Source organism: Sceloporus undulatus, chromosome 7 (assembly GCF_019175285.1).
Source record: "Sceloporus undulatus isolate JIND9_A2432 ecotype Alabama chromosome 7, SceUnd_v1.1, whole genome shotgun sequence".
NCBI classification, from domain to species: domain Eukaryota; kingdom Metazoa; phylum Chordata; class Lepidosauria; order Squamata; family Phrynosomatidae; genus Sceloporus; species Sceloporus undulatus.
The window spans coordinates 16625664-16647223 of NC_056528.1; the positions used below are offsets into that span (position 1 = coordinate 16625664).

The 21560-nt window shown below is 40.3% G+C and overlaps 1 protein-coding gene across 7 annotated transcripts in view; it reads right to left on the minus strand.

The window, feature by feature from the left end:
• RALGPS1 (Ral GEF with PH domain and SH3 binding motif 1) overlaps positions 1–21560 on the minus strand; it is a 134027-nt gene that overhangs the window by 22927 nt on the left and 89540 nt on the right. For all 7 annotated transcript variants that reach the window (XM_042479187.1, XM_042479186.1, XM_042479184.1 and 4 more), the window contains 3 exons: positions 19797–19934; positions 19041–19134; positions 8429–8496 (listed from right to left, as the gene is read on the minus strand). In XM_042479187.1, coding sequence (XP_042335121.1) covers positions 8429–8496; positions 19041–19134; positions 19797–19934 — 300 coding nt within the window. The remainder of the gene's footprint in view (positions 1–8428; positions 8497–19040; positions 19135–19796; positions 19935–21560) is intronic.

A 21560-nucleotide genomic window follows, 5' to 3' on the forward strand; every position in this document is an offset into this window, starting at 1 on the left:
ACCTTATATGGCAAAATCAAGATTTGCTTTGTGAAATTTATATCGTTTTGGAATATTTGCAATCCATGGAAGCTTGAATAAGTGGATAAAAAAATCCATGGATATGGAGGGCCAACTTTATAAAGCATTGTAGGGGGCTCTGATCTGGATCCAAAATGAGCCCAAGAGAGAGGGCAGTCTAACCTTTTTCCCAGCCTATTCTATAGTTTCATCGTGGGACTGCTCTTTAACCAGACAGGAAAACTTGCAGGCTTCAGTGCAGAAAGGCCCAATGGACTCCACTAGGGAAGACAAACATGGCAGAAGCATCCCTAGTGGCAAAATACCAAAGCATTAGCACTCGCCATAAGCTATTTCTGAACAATTACTCTTAACTACAACTGAGATAACTTGCAGAACAATGACAAATTCAGAACTAGCAGGAACATAAGCTCCAAATTACCCAGTAACATGTCCCCTCGATGATATTTTGATTGCATCAAAAAGAAATAGCCAGAAGCTGTTGGGTTCCAACAAGGAATAGTAATCTAATCTAAAACATCTACTCAGAAGCAATGACAAGCGACCATGTATTGAAAGACAGGGGCTAAACCCTAAAAGAGGTGTTAAATTTTCCCCTGTATATGCTCCATTTCAGAAGATCAGCCACCAGGGACTAACCCACACACAGATTCTTTAGTATTACACAAACGAACCTTTGCTTGCATTCCCTTTCTAATGTCTGCTTGGGACAAACAGACCCGTCTCTATGCAAGGGAACATAAAAAGGGCCACATTCAGAAATGGTGGGAAAGCCTTTCGGTCCCCAAGGATGCTCCTCTGCTGATTAGTTGGAACTCATTCTCTTGTGCAGCTGTGGTCATTCCAAAACCTTTGATTTCGCTGTTTATAAACTCTTCTTTCCTGTACCTGTGTTACTGAGTCCACGAACCACACATCTGTTAGCTTTTAAGCTACTGCAACGTTTTGTGGGGTTATTTTTTGCACACAGTTGGTCATATTTCACTGTTCAAAAAGAATTAAGACAATTTGAAAGTAGTCCCAGATCGTGCAGAAAAAATGAAGGGGAAGGGGGGAAAAAGGAGGAAACGGACACATTTTGTAAATTCAATTATCTCTTCCTGCAAATAAATGGTTTCTATTAAGCTGCAGGACAAAAATATACAAAAAGCCCTGTAAATGAAACCCTTCTCCGTGTCTCACATGGACACTCCAGCTACTTGTTCCCATCGACATGGCAAAACACAAAGTGAGCACATCAATGATGGTTTAGAATCGAAATTGCCTTCAGGATAATGGCTACTATATCAGCTTGCATGCCCTGATTTGTTTAGTCTGGTTTCGAGACATATTTATACCACCTCTCATGTTCCAAAAGGAACTTCTGAATTAGGAAATTAGAAAACCGGTGCATTCCTCTTTGTCATGCGTATCACAGCAATAAGATACTGCAGAGTTAATTTGGACACTTCAGCCAATTGGACATTACAGAGAAAAGGGATTGTTTATGCATACTCAGAAGTATAAATGGAACCTTCTGAGCAAACACCGAAAATGTAGTCAACAACAATGCAGAAAGCTTATTATTTCAATCCGGTGCTCATTATGACTCAATTTAAACCAATGGGCTGATGTCATGAAAGATGCTTCATGCTTAAGGGCCTCAAAGGGCAAAAGCCAAGATATGTGTCACTCTCTGGCATATTATCTTCTTCATTGCCAGAATCCCTGGCTCCCACTACCCTTAAAAAGAAAAACACTTTTGCAAGTGGATGGTTCAGCTGCAACCTTACTCTGCCACTGTGCTTGGAGAGTGCCATAGACTTTAAGTGAATTAAGAGATTTCAGGAAAAAGTTATGTGATTTTTAAGGAGAACAAAGAAGAAATGACAGGGAGTACTATCTACAGCCTTGCTTTATCCTTACAGTATTGACTATTACAGCGAGATCAGACGTACTCATCACCATGGGACGAGCAATCCCTAGAAATACAGCTTACAAAGAGGACTTTGTGAGACAAAGTGTGTAAAACTAATTTAGAAATTGTTTATTCTATTTTATTTATATGCCCCCTTTCTTGCAGCATGGCAACCAAGGTGGCTGACAAGGACTAAAGACAAGAATTCAAAGATATAGTATCAGTATGTAGAGAGATCTTGCAGCACCTCTGAGGTTAACGGAAAGAAAGAAGTTGGCAACATGAGCTTTCGTAGGCTTCAGTCTACTTCCTCAGATGCTTTAGATACATTCAGATGCATCTAAGGAAGTAGACTGAAGTCAATGAAAGCTCAAGCTGCCAAACTCTTTCTTTCCGTTAGTCTCAAAGGTGCTACAAGATGCTAAAGACAAGATTAGTTCAGCTTCGTCAATAAAAAAGGTAATTTTTTAAAAATCACACATTGATTGTGTTACTGATTGATTAAAAAATCACACCATAAATTGGTAAAAGTATTAAATCATTTAAAAACACAACGGTAAGGTTAAAAATACAGCGCACGCACAACACAAAAGGCTCCCTGACATCAAGTGATCAAGAAAAGCCCATTTCAATAAACAGATTTTTGCAGCCTATTAAGAAAGTAGACTGAAGATTGTAAGTTGCAAGCTGTAAACTGCAGCCAGTACCAGATTTTTAAAACGAGAGCGTCTAAGGTAACAGACTAGATAACACATTCTTTAATCCCGATTTCATAAATTTAAATTTGTGTCTAGATAGAAAAATGGGTGTTGGCTGAGATTATAAAGCAGTTTGTCACCATACTTTGAGAGCACTACTACCCGCCCACAGAACTGTAAGACCCATAATAAAAATGTGTAGCATTTATGAAGTACTTCTTTTAGTGGTCAGAGAACCTTCCATATATTGACAGTAAACCTTACAGCAACCTTACATTAGGTTATTATTTCTTCATAATTAGAATGGCGGACCGAGGTTGAGAGAGTAGCTTGCCTGAATAGATTGAATGACTTCTCGACTGAGGCAAGACTAGAATCTGGATGACACTGGAGCGGATGGTTTCTTGAAAATGCAGGACTAGCATTAGAGAATTAGCAGCTCCCATTAGCATGACAGAGTACAAGGGGAAACGAAAGGTACCTTCCATTGTCTATGTTCACATACTGGATGTAACACTGGATCTATTTCTTTTTTTACTCTATTTGCCTGTTTTATTTTCAAGCAGATAACAACCCATGGACATTCTGTTTGTTCAGCTGCCTGAGCCAAAAGATACATATTGCATAACTACAACAAGTTTTGGAAATTCTCATCAGGTTTGCTGGCGGAGCAAACAGAGTACTGCAGAAGAGGAGACTGTGACAGCATGCCCCAATGCATTGGGTTTAAAAGGTAGGCCCTCCAGCATAATGCCTAAGCATGCGTGAACATCTGATAAACACATATAAATCAATATTGCTAGAGTTTGCTTCATTAAGGTTATTGAACAAGCTACAATGGTATGAACGCTTACACATCGGCATGGCTACATTTACACTGCAGGCTAAACCAATTATAAGAACATTGATTTTTCATGCAAGAACTGTCTAGACAGGCCCCCGTGGAAAGAAGGGTTTAAACATTTCTGAGAATGACAGAAGCTTGTCAAGAAATATTGTTTTATTTTGTCATCGTTCAGAGCCAGATTGCATGTTCTGTCCCATAGGTACGCTCCTTCTGACAAAAGCAACTTTAAAAACACAAACAGACCCTCCAATTCAGTCCAGTAGGATGTACAGTGGAAACAAGTAGGACAAAGAGGCTCTGAAGCAAAGCAATGCCACCCAGGAGGACTGGTCTCTGGCAATCTAGCTGATTTTGCCACTGTGCCAAAGCGTTCGGGCCAAATCCACAGACTCAAACTCTTGGGGATTAAGGAAGGTGTGCGTTTGTGTGGTATATAGGTGAGAGAGTGGGAACGACAGATAGAGACAGTAGCTTCATTGATGCTCTGGCTTAAGCATATCAAATCACACAAAAGGATCTTCATCAGGCACAGAAGTCTAGAAGAAGATACACTTTTCAACACATTTTTTCCTGAGTATCTGGGCCTGCTAAATGATTCAAAAGGTTTATTTTCCTCTTCCAAGCAACTCATATAAGCTGAGTATATTCTAACAATAAGGCAACAGCTCAAATAGCACCAAAAATTCAAGGGTTGGTGTGAGAGGAAGTAAGATGCTTACCTATCAGTATCAAACAAGTCTTAAACATAAGATATAGAGAGGCTGACATCTCTTTTTTATCTATATATTCATCCATCGTTATAGAAGCACTACCTTATAGTAATTCAGATAAGACATACAGATCTCTTTAATGGTTGTTGCTTTCCCCTTACTATACAGGTATCTATCTGAATTGCTTATTGTCATCAGCAAGGGAAGTATAGTACTGGAGGTAGAACAGAGAGGGGACATCTTGTGACTGTTTCTCTTTATGGCTTGCCATCAAGCCAATAGATTTCTTGCTGCTTCAGTGTGACCCTATTAGTTAAAAAGTGCTGCTGCTTAATACACCAAATCAGTCTGGAAAGAGCTGTTTTGATGCATGACTGACCATGGATGAACAACCAGTAGCTTGGCTTGTGTTACTTGAACCCAGATTGAAAGAAGGGGTGTGTGTCAATCTGGCCCTGTGCCACACACCAGAATTTGGGGTGCAGCAGCAGACAAGATAAGGGTGAGAAAGTGGATTTGCACTGATCTATGATGTGTCTGTCCCCCCCTATAGATATGTAGCACCTTCCCCACTGCCAAACTTGTCTCCCTCCTTGAGTTGATGAATATGGTCTTGGTCTTCCTCACAAAGACTGTGCTGGCGGATTGTAACATTCATACTCAGGGCACCTGATCATCACCAGCATATACTTTCAGCATTTTCATGACAATCACTGGTCCACCTCAAACACTATCTGGCCTATGTTCTCTGGTGGTGAAGAAGGTGTTCTTTGCTGACTCCATTGTTGCTGCTGTTGTGGGCCTTTAAGTCATTTCCAACTTATGGTTGGCCCTAAGGTGAACATAGCATAGGGTTTTCTTGGCAAGATTTATTCAGAGGTGGGTTTGCCTTTGCCTTCCTTTGAGGCTGAGAGGATGTGAGTTGCCAGGGCTGAACGGGGATTCGAACACTGGTCTCCGTGAGCTGAAATCACAACACCACACTGGCTCCCTGACTTCACTGCATCACCACAATTTCTTTCCATGCCACTGTTTCATGTAATGAAGGGGATTTTATATTCTAGACCTTGGATTGCTGAAGTGGCGGCCTCAAAAATCTGCTATAAATATAACTCAGATACGTCCACAATGAGGGTAGATTCTGGAGAGGTAAATGAGGCATGCACTTGGCAGTTTTTAAAGGATGAGTTTCAGTTTGTTCAACCTGATGATGTGAACAGTTTGTTTTAATAAGTAGGGCTTCTCCATCCTCACAGATCCCTGCCAAAAGATGCAGACTGGCTGACTGGGTGGCAGAGGTTGTGAATGCTTCTTCGAAAGAGGATTATATTTCCGCTTCTTTAAAAGCAGCAATTGTAAGGCCTCTGTTGATAAATCCCTTGTTGGACCACACTACCCCAGATAACTCTCTGCCAGTTTCTAATTTCCCCTTTTAAAACAAAACCTGAAAGCAGGTGGTGGAAACACAGGTTCAGGCTTTCCTAGCTGAAACTGATTCCAGTCTGGGTTCAAGCCAGATTATGATGAGACGGAAACAGACCTGTTTGTCTTGATGGATGAGCCATGCTGAAAACTGGATGGTGGGAGCGTACTCCTGTTGGTTTTCTTGGACATCTCAGCAGCATCAATCATGATATCCTTCTGGACCACTTGTCTAATATGGGACTTGGGGGCACGGTTTTGAAATGGTTCCAGTTCTTTTGGGACAAACGTTTCCAGAAGGTGGTGCTGGAGAACTGCAGTTTAACTCCGCTGTGTTAGCTTGTGGGGTTTTGAAAAAATCAGTACTTTCTCCTGTGCTTTTAAACATCTACATGACGCCATGAAGGAGGTCATCTGAAATCTTGAGACCGAGTTTCACCACGATGCCAATGCCAAAGAGCATGAAGAACTCAGGTCATGTCTGGATGCAGGGAGGGATTGAAAGTGAGTGAATACACTCAACCTCAGTCTCCATGAGTCAAATTCTGTTGGACAGCAAGAAAGCCAGTTTGGGAATGGCATTACAATCAGTCCTCTGAAAGGCAAGTTTACTGTTGGAGAACACTCTTGGATGCAGTGTTGCTTCGAGAAGGCCATGTGGCTGGTGTACAAGCTGCAGAAGCTGGATTTGATCACAGCTGTCATGCCTTTACTTCCCAATTAGACTACAGCAACATACTCTACATGGGGCTGCCCTTGAAAAGTGTTTGGTAGCAGTAGCCCTATTATTGTCTGATGTACACTTTACAGGCATGGGCCACTTCGGCTCTTGTGTAAGCTGCCCTGCTTTCCAGTTTGGTTATGAGCTCAGTTCGTGGTGAAGGTTTTCATCTATAAAAAACTTGAATGGCTGGGAACTGAGACATTTGAAATGCTGACACGGTACTTGAGACAGGGCTTTCTCTATAGCAGTACCTTGGCTAAGGAACCCATCCTTCCTGCCTGGAAAGTTAAGCCAGCTCCATCCCTCCCAAACTACCAGTTGAAGGCAAAGACTGCATTGATTCAGATGGTTTTTGGTCCTTAAAACCAATGTTCGCTTGTGGGATTGTACTTTTCTGTAGTGTACCAGCTTGATGCATGTAGTACAGTGAGGCTGACCCATTAGCAGCCTTGTAAATGCAAACAAATGCATTTTCTTGAGGTAACACACTAAACTAAATGGCCCTTGGCTCCTTCCAGTTCTTTAAGGTTCCAGTTCTTTAAGTTTCACTCCTATTTTGGAAGTATTGGAAGAGAATGCTTAAAAGAAAATAAGTGTAATGTGGTGCAGGATAATTTAATAGAAATACTCCATTGTGGGCTGTGAATAGAGACCAGCACACAGTAAATCTACAAGACACTCTTCTGCCATTGCTCTATGTATGTTTGACTTTTTGGAACTAACATGGCACTGTTGCAATCCTAGTCTGCTTTTTTGTGTGTGAATGTTATGTGGAAAAACCATCTTTAGCATGAATCTGCAGAAATATCAATTTACTAATTTCAACTACACTTAGACAAGTGCACTTCTATTATCCAGATCTATTAAGAATGTGTTCCTCACCATCCTCCTAGATTCTCCAAGCAAGAGAATGAAACTGAAGTAAGAACGCGTTGTCACTAGATAGTTTTATCTGAAATGAACTACCCATCAATCCATTTTTCATCAGCCGAATTGCCTAAACATGTAAGACAGCCAGATTGAGAACCCTAAAAAACCTTATCTGATTCCTCTTATAGTACTTACACATGAGAATATGATTAAGAGCTATAAACATGCTCTACTATTTCTACCACCCTCCGATAACATTTGTTTTGCATTATACTGAGGAGTGATTTTAAATTAAAGGTCAGTATTTTAAAGAAACAACGACTTGTTATAAAACGACTCCTTTATAAACTTGTAAAGCTTGTTCCCTATAACTTCACTGATGATGTTAAAGCTGTTGGTTTCCGCCTACAATGTGTAGGATTTTCATCATCAATACTATGGATTCTATTATAGTTCACTGTACCATCAAGACAGGGTTATACATTTTGTACACAATCCCTCCAGTTTATACAGTATATATAAAAATACCCTAACTGCAAAAAACTATGAAAACAGCCTGGTGAACATCCCAAATTATGGAAATTACTATTAGTGAACACAACCACTGAATATTGAAAACCCTGGACAAATGTTGGGATTGTCTGAAAAATCAGAAGTGCACTGGTGAATGTGAACACTAACTGCCTAAAAGCCAGTGTCATCGTTCACTTGGGTATGTTCTGAAAACAACAAAATGAAATCTAATTTTGACATTTATCAGCAATTTTAAAGCATTCACATACGGATATTGAAAACCTCTATTTTCAAGGTGTTTTCAACCTCGGAATCACATTATCTGCCATTCCTCTTCTAGAAATATCTTAGTCTATCTTGATGTAAGCCAAAAGTAAGGACTGCTGAGATGTACAGCCCTAGCCAAATAGTTTTTGCATGTTATGAACTGCCCACGCCATGTCATTGCATCCCAATGGGCGCAGTGGAATCTGAGCCCTTGCTACAAATAAGAAATCGTTTCTCAACCTCTGAGATTTGCTGTCAAAGGCAAAGCAAACAGGCCTAGGTGTGGGCCAGGACTACATGCAGACACCGGGGTGCCTCTGCAAAACGGAAACACCAGGGTGGTCTTCGAACCAAAAATGTTGAGCAGCCCTGACCTACAGCAGAAAGCTCATGAAATTTCAGTATTAAGTAATGCAATATTGTGAACTTTAACATCTGTAATAAACTTTTTGTAAATACCTGCAAGATCCTCCTTTGAAGAGACCAGTCGTGGAGAGCTGTTTCCTGGTTCAATTCTCAAGGATAATCTGAAAAAAAAGAAAGAAAGGAATTGTGACATGTCAGGAATTTAACAGCTTAACTGAAGGCAAAGGGGTAAGCTTGTTGTTTTATGTTATCGGTTGAAAGCAGGAAGTCTAGCTTAGCCTGGACATTTTCCTACTCCCTTTGGACACAGTGCTATGTACTGGAAGTAGTATGTCCTTGTCATTTGAAGCCCAACAATGTTTTCACTGTCATAGGGCATATATCTTTGTTGAGTAGACATATAAAGCCATTAATACTAGGTAAGGCATGAATGAAAGACAGTCCTTGTGTGTCAGTTAGCCTTATGTCTAGTGTAGGAACCAGCAGCTGGTGAGCCAAATCTGAGATCCAAGTGGGAGATCTATGCTCCCAGAATTGGCAAGTGGGCAAAATATGATATGGACAAAGTAACAGTTGTAGTGATGGGACCCACCAACAGGCCTCTGTGGTCAGGTGGTGGTCCGCACCCTTCCATTTCTCAGATGCCCCTCTGGTATTCAGTGGCTACCCATAACAAGTGAGAATTACTCACATGCTTTCAGGCCACTGACAATGTCAGCAAAAGACTGGCTGTTCTCGGTTGCCCATCTTTTATTATATCACAGCTCCTTCAACAACAGGGGCCAACTGTTTATACTGTTTTTACCCACCCAAGACCCTGAGATCAAGCCGGCTATGAACTAAAATGAACAACAAAGGCATTTATGCATCAGGAAAAGTTGTAAGTCTCATGCATACATGTGGAAATGGGTCTTGTCCTGGAGGGTGCGAGGGTTGCATGTGGTTTGCCAAACAAACAAGAGGCCTAAAGTTTGCAGTCAGAGTGTCTCTGGCATGCACATTCCTAACACAAGTCTCTACCCCACTGGATTAAAATGCCTGGTTTATAGTCGACCAGAAGTGGACAGCAAATCGGCACTCTCAGATGAAAGTTATTTTAACCACAGGGATGCAAGAGGTGGGGTCCTGCGCAAGGAGTGAAAGATGAGATGGGAAATGCAAAAGACAAAGAAGGCATTGTAATGAGCCAGCTTAGAGTCCAGGGCCATAGTGTGGAGTGTTACATTATCTGCCCAGCCCTAATGCACAAGCTATACACCCATTGCCATATCACTGAAGTAATGTTTATGAAAATGCTTTTTCCCTTATGATGCACAATAAATAACTCCAATAGGTACTCTTTCACCAAGCACTTGAGCACATGCTATTACTACTTCTTCTCAGTTGGCATAGTCTTTATGTATAATTCACAGAGAAATTTGATGTAACATTTAAATATTTCAATATCATTTATGTAAGGAAAAAATTCTTAAGATGGTTTTCAAAAAAATTGAGAACAGTAATTACATATACCGTTATTAAATGACGAAAACAGTAGCATTAAAATACCATCCCGGTACAAAAAACAATGTTTTGGACACCTCGTTTTGCCCAGAGAGTTGGAAGTACCTCAAAGGTGATTTAGTCTACCAGTTCAGAAATTCACAGATGACTCTGGCATAATGGAAAACAAACTTAATTCACTTGTACACCAGGTACATGGCCTTCTGGGAGCAACGTTGCATCCAAGAGTATGTCCCAACTGTAAACTGCCCTTGGTTTCAGAACTTCCCCTGAACTGCCTCCCCAACTATTGTATTCGGGTCCAGATGTTCCAAGAGGAAATGGCCATTTGGAGAAGTTATATTCTCTTTAGATGAAAGACAAAGATGATTGTACAGTGAACAGATAACAGCTGCTAGGCACACTGAGTCTGATAAATGATTGTAAACACCAGAGGCTGGAGCAACTTCCTTGTTGGCAAGACTTGTTCAATGCAAAGGAAGAGATACTAGCAGTGCAGCATACAATCCTGGAGGTCTTGGTGCCAAAGACACAAATGTTGTCAACATTAGTAACAAGCTGACGCAAATCCAGTGCAATGGATGAAGTTGTTCTAGCAAACAAACCCCTCCTTTTCAGGGAGGCAGGAGCTCAAGAGATCTTTTAAATTCCCTCTTGCCAGCATTCACCATCTAGAAATATGGCAACATTTTGTGAAAAGTGAGCAATGCTGAGGATCTTGTAATAAATATGGCCCACTGCATGCTGCCTCTGATGCGGTTAAAGGAGCATTCTGGAAAGTACTCATGTTACTAATGCATGTTTTTAAACTTGATGTAATTAAATGCTCATCTTTTGGAAATCCCCCAAAATGTGTACAATAATCCAGCAGTGTTCAAAGCAACCTCTCCCTGGAAATGGACCTTCTCTGTATCTATGCAAGTGTTCCAATGCTTGTCAATTCATTGCTATGCAGGTCCTCTTTTAACCTCATTTTGCTTTGTTTGGAGGCTGGCTTTTCCCATATTATTCCAGATGTTTATTTCTCCAGAAGGGATGTCTGTCTTCTTTATGGAAAGGTTTTATGCGTTTATTTTCAGGCCTGCTGTTGGAACAGATTCTTGGCTGATCTTGGATAACTGTACTGTTTCAGGGTGTTATCTAAGATTTAAGGAGCTTATATATATGATGCACTTTTTCCTTCACTTCAGAATCATTTCACGTGACAGCACACACATTGGTTTAAGTAGACGCCATGGCAACAACATAACCTAGGGCTGCATCAAAACCTCATTTCGATTTGCAGGTCTGAAGTCATACTTTTGGGTGTGTGCATCCAAGAATTTCCTAAAACTTTAACTGATGAGAGCATTTACCTTTTTTCAGTCACCCCCTCTAAAAAATCTTGCAAGAAAACTCTGTGATAGGGTCACCTTAGGGGTTGCCCTAAGTCAGAAATGTTTTGAAGGCACACAATAACAGCAACAATAGACAAATGTTCTTAAACCTTCTTCCATAACTCTCTGAAAGACTGCAAAGGTATGTGCGTGGGGAAGAAATGGATAGGTGACAGATATGTTTATTTAAATGTCTTTCATAAAGATCACAGCCCTGCTCTGTTATGCTTAGAGGAACAAATGGACTGATGTGGAAAAAAGCAGCTATGTAAACATTGGGAAACCTGTACAATTCCTTCAATGTACTTTTCTATCAACATCTCTATCATTTCTTCCATAGTCTTAATTAATATCCCTCCTTTGTGTTTGCTCTTTTATCCTTCACACAATACAGGAAAGAAACCACTCCTTGTTTTGTTTATACAAAGCCACAATTTGGCAATGTTCTGGCTATGACCTTATAGTGTGGATGCATCCTTGGATGAAGGTATTACCCTTATATATGAATCTGAATTGGTTTTCTAAGCTGGAAAAAAGACATCCAAGAATCAAAGAAATGTTTTACTGCCGTTTTGACATTTTTCTATCCGTGCTTTAATTAAAACACACCTACAGACAAGGGAGTTACTCCAGGTCTAATAACTATCATGTGAGAATTAACATTTGGGAGGCTTCCCATTTGTTCCTCTCTGCAGATATTGTTAGCTGGCGTCTTAAATGGAGAGCACTGGAATCTTCTTTGTATATCTTACTCTATGACTCCCCAGCCAGGTTTCTGATCTTGTGAAGAGTTTGAGCTCCTAAGGATCCCTGTTTAAGTAAAAACTCACAAAGCTGACAAAGTTTTAGTGTACTGTAGCCATGCTTTGGTTCCAACATGGAACATCTGTCACAGTAGAATTGCATTCAGGTTTCCAGCTTGCCAAATTCTACCTGGAGTCCTGGTTCATGTCCCAATTATGCAATAAGCTTTATGATAATAAACTTTGATTTTATTCATGTATATTTTGTTTTCTAAGGCCTCTGGTGGCCTCTCCTGCTAACAGGCTGGGCATTTCCCAGCTGCCTGTGAAATATAGCAATCCACTCCAGAGGTTTATGGTCATGCGATTCTTATGGAATCTGAATACTTCTAAGTATAGTTCAGTCAGAATCTCTGCTAATTTTTTTTTAAACTAGGAAAACCTATAGAGGAACCATTTGATGTTTAATTTGGCATTTCTTTTACTTGAACTTTCAGAACTGAGGAAGTAGAATTTAGTTCCCAGACGGCTGCTCTGGAAGCATGGCACACTACCCTCTGGCACACGACTCGTCTGTCTATCATTTGTGCTTAATGTTGAACACATAAAAAGTGGCTAAGCACTTGGCTGAGACATAACCTTAATCATTCCAGGCAAGCAGATTAAAGTGAGAGAGAGAGTGTGTGTTAATGTGAAAATCTAGGTGCATATTCAAGATCATGTTCCCTGATTTGTTTCCCTTAATCTCCTTCCTTTAATTTACTGCGTAGGAATTTTGAAAAGATAAAAAAAAAACTAAAAACCTGGGCATCTTATCAAATTACTACTAACCATTCAAATCGAGTAAAGCACTGAGCACTTCATTGCACAGCTCTATCCACCTTCAATGCAAACATCTGTCTAAATCAAAATGAATAATGAAAACAAAACCATGTCCTCAAATTGAGAGAAGTGTATTTGTTCTATCAGAACTCTTTTTTTTTTTTTTTGCTGGCTGCTAAGACTTTTCTTAACAACCTTGATGTAAACAGTGTGGAAACCACCATTTTTTGTGGGTTCTTCGGGCTATATGGGCATGTTCTAGAAGAGTTTATTCCTGATGTTTCACCAGAATCTGTGGCTGGCATCTTCAGAGAATGTTGGCACAGAGGAGAGTTGGGTATATAGATACGGTGTGACCCAACTCTCCCCTATGCCAGTCTTCTCTGAAGATACTAGCCACAGATACTGGCAAAATGTCAGGAATAAACTCTCCCAGAACATGGCCAAATAGCCCGAAAAACCAACAGGAAAATATGGATGCCGGCCATGAAAGCCTCTGACTTCACAGTGTGAAAACCATTTCACCCAACTGAACTGATCCCAAAATTTCTGTTTCCTCAACAGCTCTAATAAAGACAGGAATCCTTTTGGGACATTGCACTGGAGTGCCATCTAGTAGAGCCAGTGGTTGTGCTTTTTACAAGCCTGCCAAAGTAGTGGTTGAGCATTGGACTATGACTTCATAGCAAGAAGGGTTCGAATCCCGGCTGGGCCATGGAAATCCACTGGGTGACCTTGGGAAAGTCATAGCCTTTCAGCAAGCCATGGCTGTTCTGAAATGCGCTCTACAACTTGATAGCATGAACAGAAACAGAAGATGCACACTGATGAGAAGCTGGTACACTGATGAGTAAAGGGCTTGAGTTACTCTTTTTGTCATACACAGTGGCTAATTTTTAACTGCCCTGCATCTGCGATCAATTAAGCCAACTAAAGAGCAATGATTCCACAGGGCTTCTGACTGGAAGTGCAAAAAGGGGTTTCCGAGTCTACTGTGACTAATGGAACTCTAAATATAACTGATGTAAATTAACTACTCGGCAGGAAACGATTCAACGTTTGCCCTTTCTACATTAGTGGGTAGAAACAGAGGCTGGCGAATTAGAAATGAGGAAACTACAGACTTTCATTCTTAAGAATAACCCATTTATGTCTGCTTCCTCAGCAATAGTGGTCCTTTCTTATTTTTGTCTTAGCAAATTCTACTTCTCCTTACTTCCTAACAGTTCCCAGTGCTAAATTTTGCAAAAAGTATATCGAAAACATTTTGGGGACTCCTTCCGCCCAGAAGAGAGACTCTCCAACTGCAATGCAGAGAGGATACCAATAGGACTTGGTAGCGTAGCATGGGCTACATCACTTGAGAAAAATCATAGCAGAAGGTACTATCCATGCAAAATTGTTTCCAATGTATGGTGACCCTAAGGCAAACCAATCTCAGAAAAAAGGCATTTTCTCTCCTTCCACAACCATCTAGTACATCAGGGGGAGGGTACTGGCCTTTGCACTGCACCCTTTTTAGTTCCAAGATGACTGAAAAATTACTTTCCCCACACAGGACTAATGGCCAAAGACGCCACTCGTTCCAGCTTCTCCAGTGTGCTTTTTCTGAAGCTAGGATAAACTCAAAGGTACTTGCGGGAAAGCTGAAACAGATTCACGTTACTGGGAAAGCAGTCAGGAAGGAGACAGTTCTCCAGGCCTTGCCAATTCAAAGTTGTCAATTAGAGGTATGGAAGCCTGGTTGTGTTTGAAACCGGGAGAAAAGAAGAATCCAACTGGGAATCCAAAATCTGAAGAAATGGAAAGAAACGAATGTTCCAAGGTCAGCACGATTTCAAGAGCTGTATTGCTTACATAGGCACTAGCTGATGATTTGTTCTGCAGCTGTTCAGGGGACAGTCAAGGTGGAAAGAGAGAAACAGACGCTTTCCGGGCGGATGAGCTACATTTAGCCTGAGTGGGGTGCTTGGTCGAGAAGAGAAATCCAGTCTAAGAGCACACCCTAAAAATAATGATAAACCACAGGCCTCTTCTTCAGTGCCATCTCACAAATGTGCTTAAAACAGGCCTGTGTAACATACAACACATGGAGATTATGAGGCTTCAGCCGCAGCCTGCCAGGACTTGCCAACCACAAAATGGCTGAGAAACTTTGTCCTCTTAGTATCTTGATTTTGTAGCAATCAGCCGGAAGGATGAGGCTGGGATTACCTTGGTTTTCCTCTACACTCCAGAACTTTTCTACATCTGTGTGTATATAGGTGCCTTCAACTTGTCTCTTGACCTATGGCAACCTTATTAAAAGCAGGAAATATTCAGAGGTGGTTTTGCCAGTTCCTTATTCTGAAATAGAATAAGCACCTGGGATTTGTGTGGCAGTCTCCCATTCAAGGACTAACCAGGGCTGATCCTGCTTAGCTTCCAAGATCAAATGGGATCGAGGTGCCTTGAGCGCAATTCCAAATATACAGATCACAAAATGGACTATCTATCTATTAATCTATACTATACTATACTACACTGTACTGTATTTTACTGTACTGTACTGTATTATACTACTATATTGTACTATAATATATATGAAGAAGATCAATACCATTTTCTTCTGTGAAAGTGGGCTATGGGAAACAAGGGCCCACAGGGTGGAATGAGAAAACATTTTCAAGAGTGTATATATAAGAGTTTTCAGCTTGAAGAAACAGAACTGGAGGTATATTTCCTGTAATGGATTAATGTTATAAAAGGGTGAATCTTACATTCTGCCAAGGATAAGAAATAGCTTCTCTGGAGTCCAACTAATGCTCCTGTTTCAATCAAAAAAAGGGCACGGAAAGAGCAAGAGAAGACATTTTTCCCCTATAAGGTCTGAAAGTGCTTCCTACCTCTACAAGGCTAATACAGTACATCCTTTTGGCACAGCTTTCAAGTGAGGAATAAAATCTAACCTAGTCTGTAGCCTAAGTTATCCAAAATGAACAGAGGGTTTTTTTTTGTGTGTTTAATACATAAAAGAACTTCATACCTTTGGAATCAGGAGATAGACAAAAAAGAAACCTAGCTCAAGACAAAGTCTGGATGCCATTCTATGACCACCTGCAGAGAAAAACCTGCATTGCTAAGCCAACGAACATGGCTATGTAGGAAGCAGTCTTCTTCTGTAGCTGCCAATAGACTTTTGCTCTTTTCAAAGAAAGGCCTGGTACAGTCTTCCTAGATGCCTAGGATTTAATGTACAGCATTTGAAGGGAAAATGAACACGTTTATCCAGGAAATGGACACTCAGATCAAAAGAAACAGCACTGGATGACCTCTATCATAACGTATATAAATACTGGTTAGTGTTGCTAGCAATGCCTCTGTGGAGATTCAAAAGTGTTTCCAGGAAAGAAAGAAAAAAACACAGAAATTACTCATGTTTTGTAGCACTTCCAAGTATTATGTCATGGCCTTAAATATTTAGAGAAACCCTTTGTTTTGTTCCGTTCCATGCAGAATATTCAAGCTAATGAAAAACTACTGTATATATAATCTTAACATCATTGCATGAATCTGAAACCTTGTCCAAGAATTAAATTAGGCAATGTGGTTAAGTCTCTGGCATCCAGGCTAGAACACACACACAAACACACACACACACACTAATGCACATACACACCATATCAAAATTATTTACTTTTCACTAGTGTTACAGAGAATGCTCCCAAGAAACTAGAAAGTTTCTAAAAATAGTATCGCCACAAATATCTCTCATGTGAATATCTCTCAGAGCGGTGTAGTGGTTTGAGTGTTGGACTATGACTCTGGAGACCAGATTTTGAATCCCTGCTCGGCCATGAAAACCCACTTGGACAAATCATACTCTCTCAGCCTCCGAGGAAGCCAAAGGCAAGCTCCCTCTGGACAAATCTTGCCAAGAAAACCCCTCAACAGGTTCGCTTTAGAGCCACCATAAGTCAGAAATGACTCGAAGGCACACAACAACTAACCCTGCTAATATGTATGCAGGTTTGTAAGAGTATATATTCAAACCTAGAAAGCTCTTATTCAACTGAACTGTAAACTATGGGTTTGGTTGTGTGTTCAACATGTGAATACTTAGTCACTGGTGGATGTAGTGGTTGTTGGGTTTCTTATATAGTGTAGGCCTTAGATACTCATTGTATACCTGTATGGTAGTGTCCAGAAAGTGAACTTTTATGGGTAGTTCCAGGCTAAGATTGATGGTGGGACGTTGTTGAAATTCTGGTGGAACATCCTTGGTGATTCCCCTCTATGAGTCCAAATGATAAGCATATCGTTGATGTATTTTAGGTAAAGGAGATGTTTCTGGATGCAGGAGTTATGGAAGCACTGTTCCAGGCCAGAAATAAAGATGCTGGCACACTGTGATGCCATGCATGTGCTGTGGCAATGTTGTTAACCTGCAAGCATATCTTATTTCCAAAAGTAAAGTAGTTATGTGTGAGGTGGCAGACCTTGGTGGTTAGGTCTGCTATGGTTCTATCGGGAATGATGTTCCTAGCAGCTTGCAGTTCATCCTTGTGTAGGATATTTGTATACAGGGATTCCACATCCATAGTGTCTAGGATGGTGTTCTTTGGGAGGCTGTGGATGCACACTGATCCAGACTAACACAGCTATGTCTTTGAATATAAATAAGAATAGGATTGCTTGTGTGTGTGTGTATGTGTGCACATGCACACACGGGCGAATAAGATCCAGTGTATTGTTGTTTGTAAAATAATTCTATATTCGCTTATTGCTGTTCTTAACATCTTGCAGAAAATTTGTTGGCCTACTGAGAACTCCAAAGTATTCCCATTCTTTCTGCAGTATGTCATTTCAACCTGAATTTATGTCAAACTCACAGTAATTCCAACATTTAAGTGCCAGCAGTCTATCTTTTCACAGTTTAAACTACATACTCCTTTCTCTGGGCAATCTAAGCAGCAGATGGAAAAAGGCAACAAGAGCTTATGCACACATTCATACACGCACATCCTGCCATGAGGATGCTGATAAAAATCCCAAGCTCATATTGAAAAAGAAGCGATAAGCTGCGCTGAAAATATTTTGCAAACAAGTCCCCCCCCCTTTTCTTCTTCATCTGGAAGACAGCATGATACATTAAGCAGGATTCTGGTATAAAAACATCATTGTTCCTATGTCTGCTTTCAATCTGATCCAAAAAAATAAACGCACCGATAAGATACACAAAGAGGGTTTTCAGTGGCGAAAGGACCAGCAACAATTTGGTTTTTCTAGCTGCTGTCCAAAACGACAAAATGGTGACAGATTCGGCCGAATGCTTCCCAATTGAAATCTGTTCCAATGAATTTTGTGCAATTTCGGAAGCAGTAGATGCTGTTCTGCAGATTTGTTCATTTTTAGTCCCAAGATCAAACTCTGGAAACTGTTCTGTGGGTTTTTGGAGTAGTTGTAGCGTGATTCAAATGTTGGCTGTAGAGCGTACATTTTGCCTTGCACCCATAGGTGATACCATTGGTTTCAAGCTCCAGAGCAATTCTGTAATTACTAAAAGCAACCATACATTTCCATGAAAATGTTGGCACACAATGAACGTTTTAAGCTACAATGCAATGAGCATCATGCTGACGCATGCAGCCTATTTGCCCTCACTTTGCTCCAGTGGGGAAATGACCCAGGAAATGATAGCTTTATGATAGCTGAACCTGAGCTTAAAATTGTAAAATAAATTATATAAGTTATGAAACACTTAGAAAGACATTTCCTGACTAGAATGGGATAGGATTGGGAAAAGGGAATACAGTAATAGGAAAGGCCAAGAGACTTGACTTTGAAAAGAACTCCTTTTAACTCTCATGATTTATTTAGTCCAGCCAGTAACCAAGAAGACATGACTCCTAAAACATCACATAGTAGAAAATGTGGTCTCCTGAACCTAGTTCATGTGCATCACTGACAAAGTATTATTCAGTTTAAGAGCAGAAGGCTTCAATGGCAATGAGACAGTGAATAAACTTACTGGTTTTTCCCCTATTTAGACTTTACAAAATGGTCTTATTTTGGAGAGGAGGTTAGATCTTATAGCAAGATCCATCTGGGGTTTCATTCAGACCTCTGACAATATCATCACTGTTTAAATCTTTTTTAAAAAAACAACAACAACTATGTACATCCTTGCCAGGAATACTTTGAAACAGTTTTTATTCTAGTCTATAGCTAGACCATCTTTTCCATGAAGTCAGCTGAGGGAAAAGAAGGGATAGTACTTACTTGTAGTTGTCATCTTCCACAAACTTCTGAAGTTCTTCAATGTACCGGACAGACTTTAAGTATTTTTGCACATGGGGTAATGTTATAAGGTGATCTGTATTTAAAAAAAAATCCATATAAATTCCAAAACTGTCAAGAAACAAAGCAGCTCCTTCTTTGTTTCAACCATATGCTTCAACATTTCTTTTCTCCTACTCTCCCTTTTGAAATGAAACTGAAGATTCTCGACTAAAAAGCATCCCACAATGTTCCTAAGACTCCACTGTCACTGAGCACTGCATGGGCATACGATCTCAAGATATGCTCATTTGCCCCACAGAAGTTATGGACAAGGTATGGTTTCTGATGTACTGTACATTGCCTTCTGAATGAATTCACAAGGGATAAGGAGAGAGAATGTAAGATGAGGTGCTTACAGGTGAAGCCTTTACCGTGCAATTGCACTGCCTCACTCATAAGACATTTACAGTATTAGGGTTTCGTATTACACTGTCTTCAATGTGCAGCCTTCCTATGTATCTCCTCACACTATACACACTATATATTTAGGGATGCCTGCAACTTTATGATGGCCCACCAAAACTAACACATGACAATCTTATTGCCTAATTTGACATTAAAGCTGAAATCACACAGGAGGTACAGATTAATGGTTTAGTTTTATGAATGATGTAAGGTACAATATCCTTACCAAGACAAATTCACTACTAGTTTTTTTAAATTAATATAATATTGGTAAAGAGGAAAATGACCAACCGTAGCTACAGGAGACTTGCAAATCAGCAATTATTCGGAGGATATTGTTCATTTGATTAGATCTTTGTTCATTCTCCATAATGCTGCCTGAGGCAGGATATGCCGAATCAATGTAGATTAAATCCAACAGATAAATCCCTGAAATTAAAGGAGAAAATTAAATGAGGCATGACAAGCCAATTCAGTTACAACAAACAAAAACATTAGATCACTGAAAGCTGGATGTGTTCAGAACTACACAGTTCTACTGACCTGATTCCCTGCCATACTGGACCAGAATACTTTCTTACGTATCCTTTAGTTCCAAATATAGGAATTTAATCAGAAAAGGGAAATGCTACAGTTGCTTGGTTTGTTTTTTTTTTTAGTATATATACTGGTGCACAGAGAATGTGAGAATGCAGCAATGTCCTAACCAAGAGTAACTTTAGATTAAGGATCCCATTCCACACATGAATTGCCCACACTTTTTCCTTGGTTGCTCTAAATATTGTTAAACATTGTTAAACAGTGACAAAAACTTGGTCAGAGTCTGAAGCTGTTTGAACCATCAAACCTGCCCACTACCATTAATGCATAAGGATCCATCTTGGTTCATGCTCACAACAGGGAACAGGGTACAGTAATTCATACCAGAGAAGGGGTGGGGATGGTAGGATCTCAAAACCAGCTCTCAAAATTGCTTTAGTATGGTCAAGGGACTTGACACATTTTGTCTGGAATAGTCCAGGGAGAAATGAAACAAAACTAAACAAACTACTTTATACATGTATTCCTCTTGCAGTATGGCCTTTCCACTTTATTCCATTTCAAACATCCTTCACTGTGGGAGTTAGCAGCAGTGATTCTGGAGCTTGGACAGTTATGCAAGATGCCCTACCCATCCCCACCAAAACATTCCCATTGACTTTAGTTTCCCTTTCCATAACCAGAGTCTTTGTGCTTCTCACAATTCGAGTCTTGACATTGCCTCAAACTCGCCCCTCAGCAACCCAGAGCAATCTTATTGTTTGCACATCTTCCTTGGTTCAAAACACAGCAGAAAATGATCATGCTGAGGTTGTACTCCCCCCCCCCCCCCGGGTTTCCTGTACTAGTAAAGACATTTATTAAGTTCATGACTCAACAGGAGAAGCCATGGCTTTATGGGGAAGGCATTAGTCATACATGGACTCTTGCTCAAAAATGAATGACAAGCATGTCATTATTTTTATTGCAAGACTTATACAGAAGTTAGAATCCATACACACACACATGGTTGAGAATTACAGACTACTGGGTCTACCTGTGAAAACTTGCAAAGGGAAAAGTAGGCTATGATATAGGGGAGAGGGAGGAGATTGGGTGGTTGGCTTGGGCTTATGCTTATTCATAGCAAGTCTGCGAAAAAACTGAAAACAAATCAGGATTTTATCTTGTTTGGACAATTCTACTCAGGAGAAGAAGAAAGAAGGGATTAATGGTAAAATGCTTGGTGGGGTCATATGAGTGTAGCTTTTAATAATACCTTTTATAAGACTGTACTATGGTTATGCACGTGATGTATCAACACAATGGTCTTGCAGTGAACCAGGAAAAGGGGGGAAAACCCTATGTGAAAAATAAACTTTTATAGAGGTATGACTTATAGGCAAATATAATGAGGAATTATTCAGGAGAGAGTCTAAGGAGTTAGCTAGAATGCACTGGTGTGCAGGTCTGCAACATTTTCCAAAGAGGAGTAGTGATGCCATAGAGAGGTCCCCAACAGTCCTTGCTCTGGCA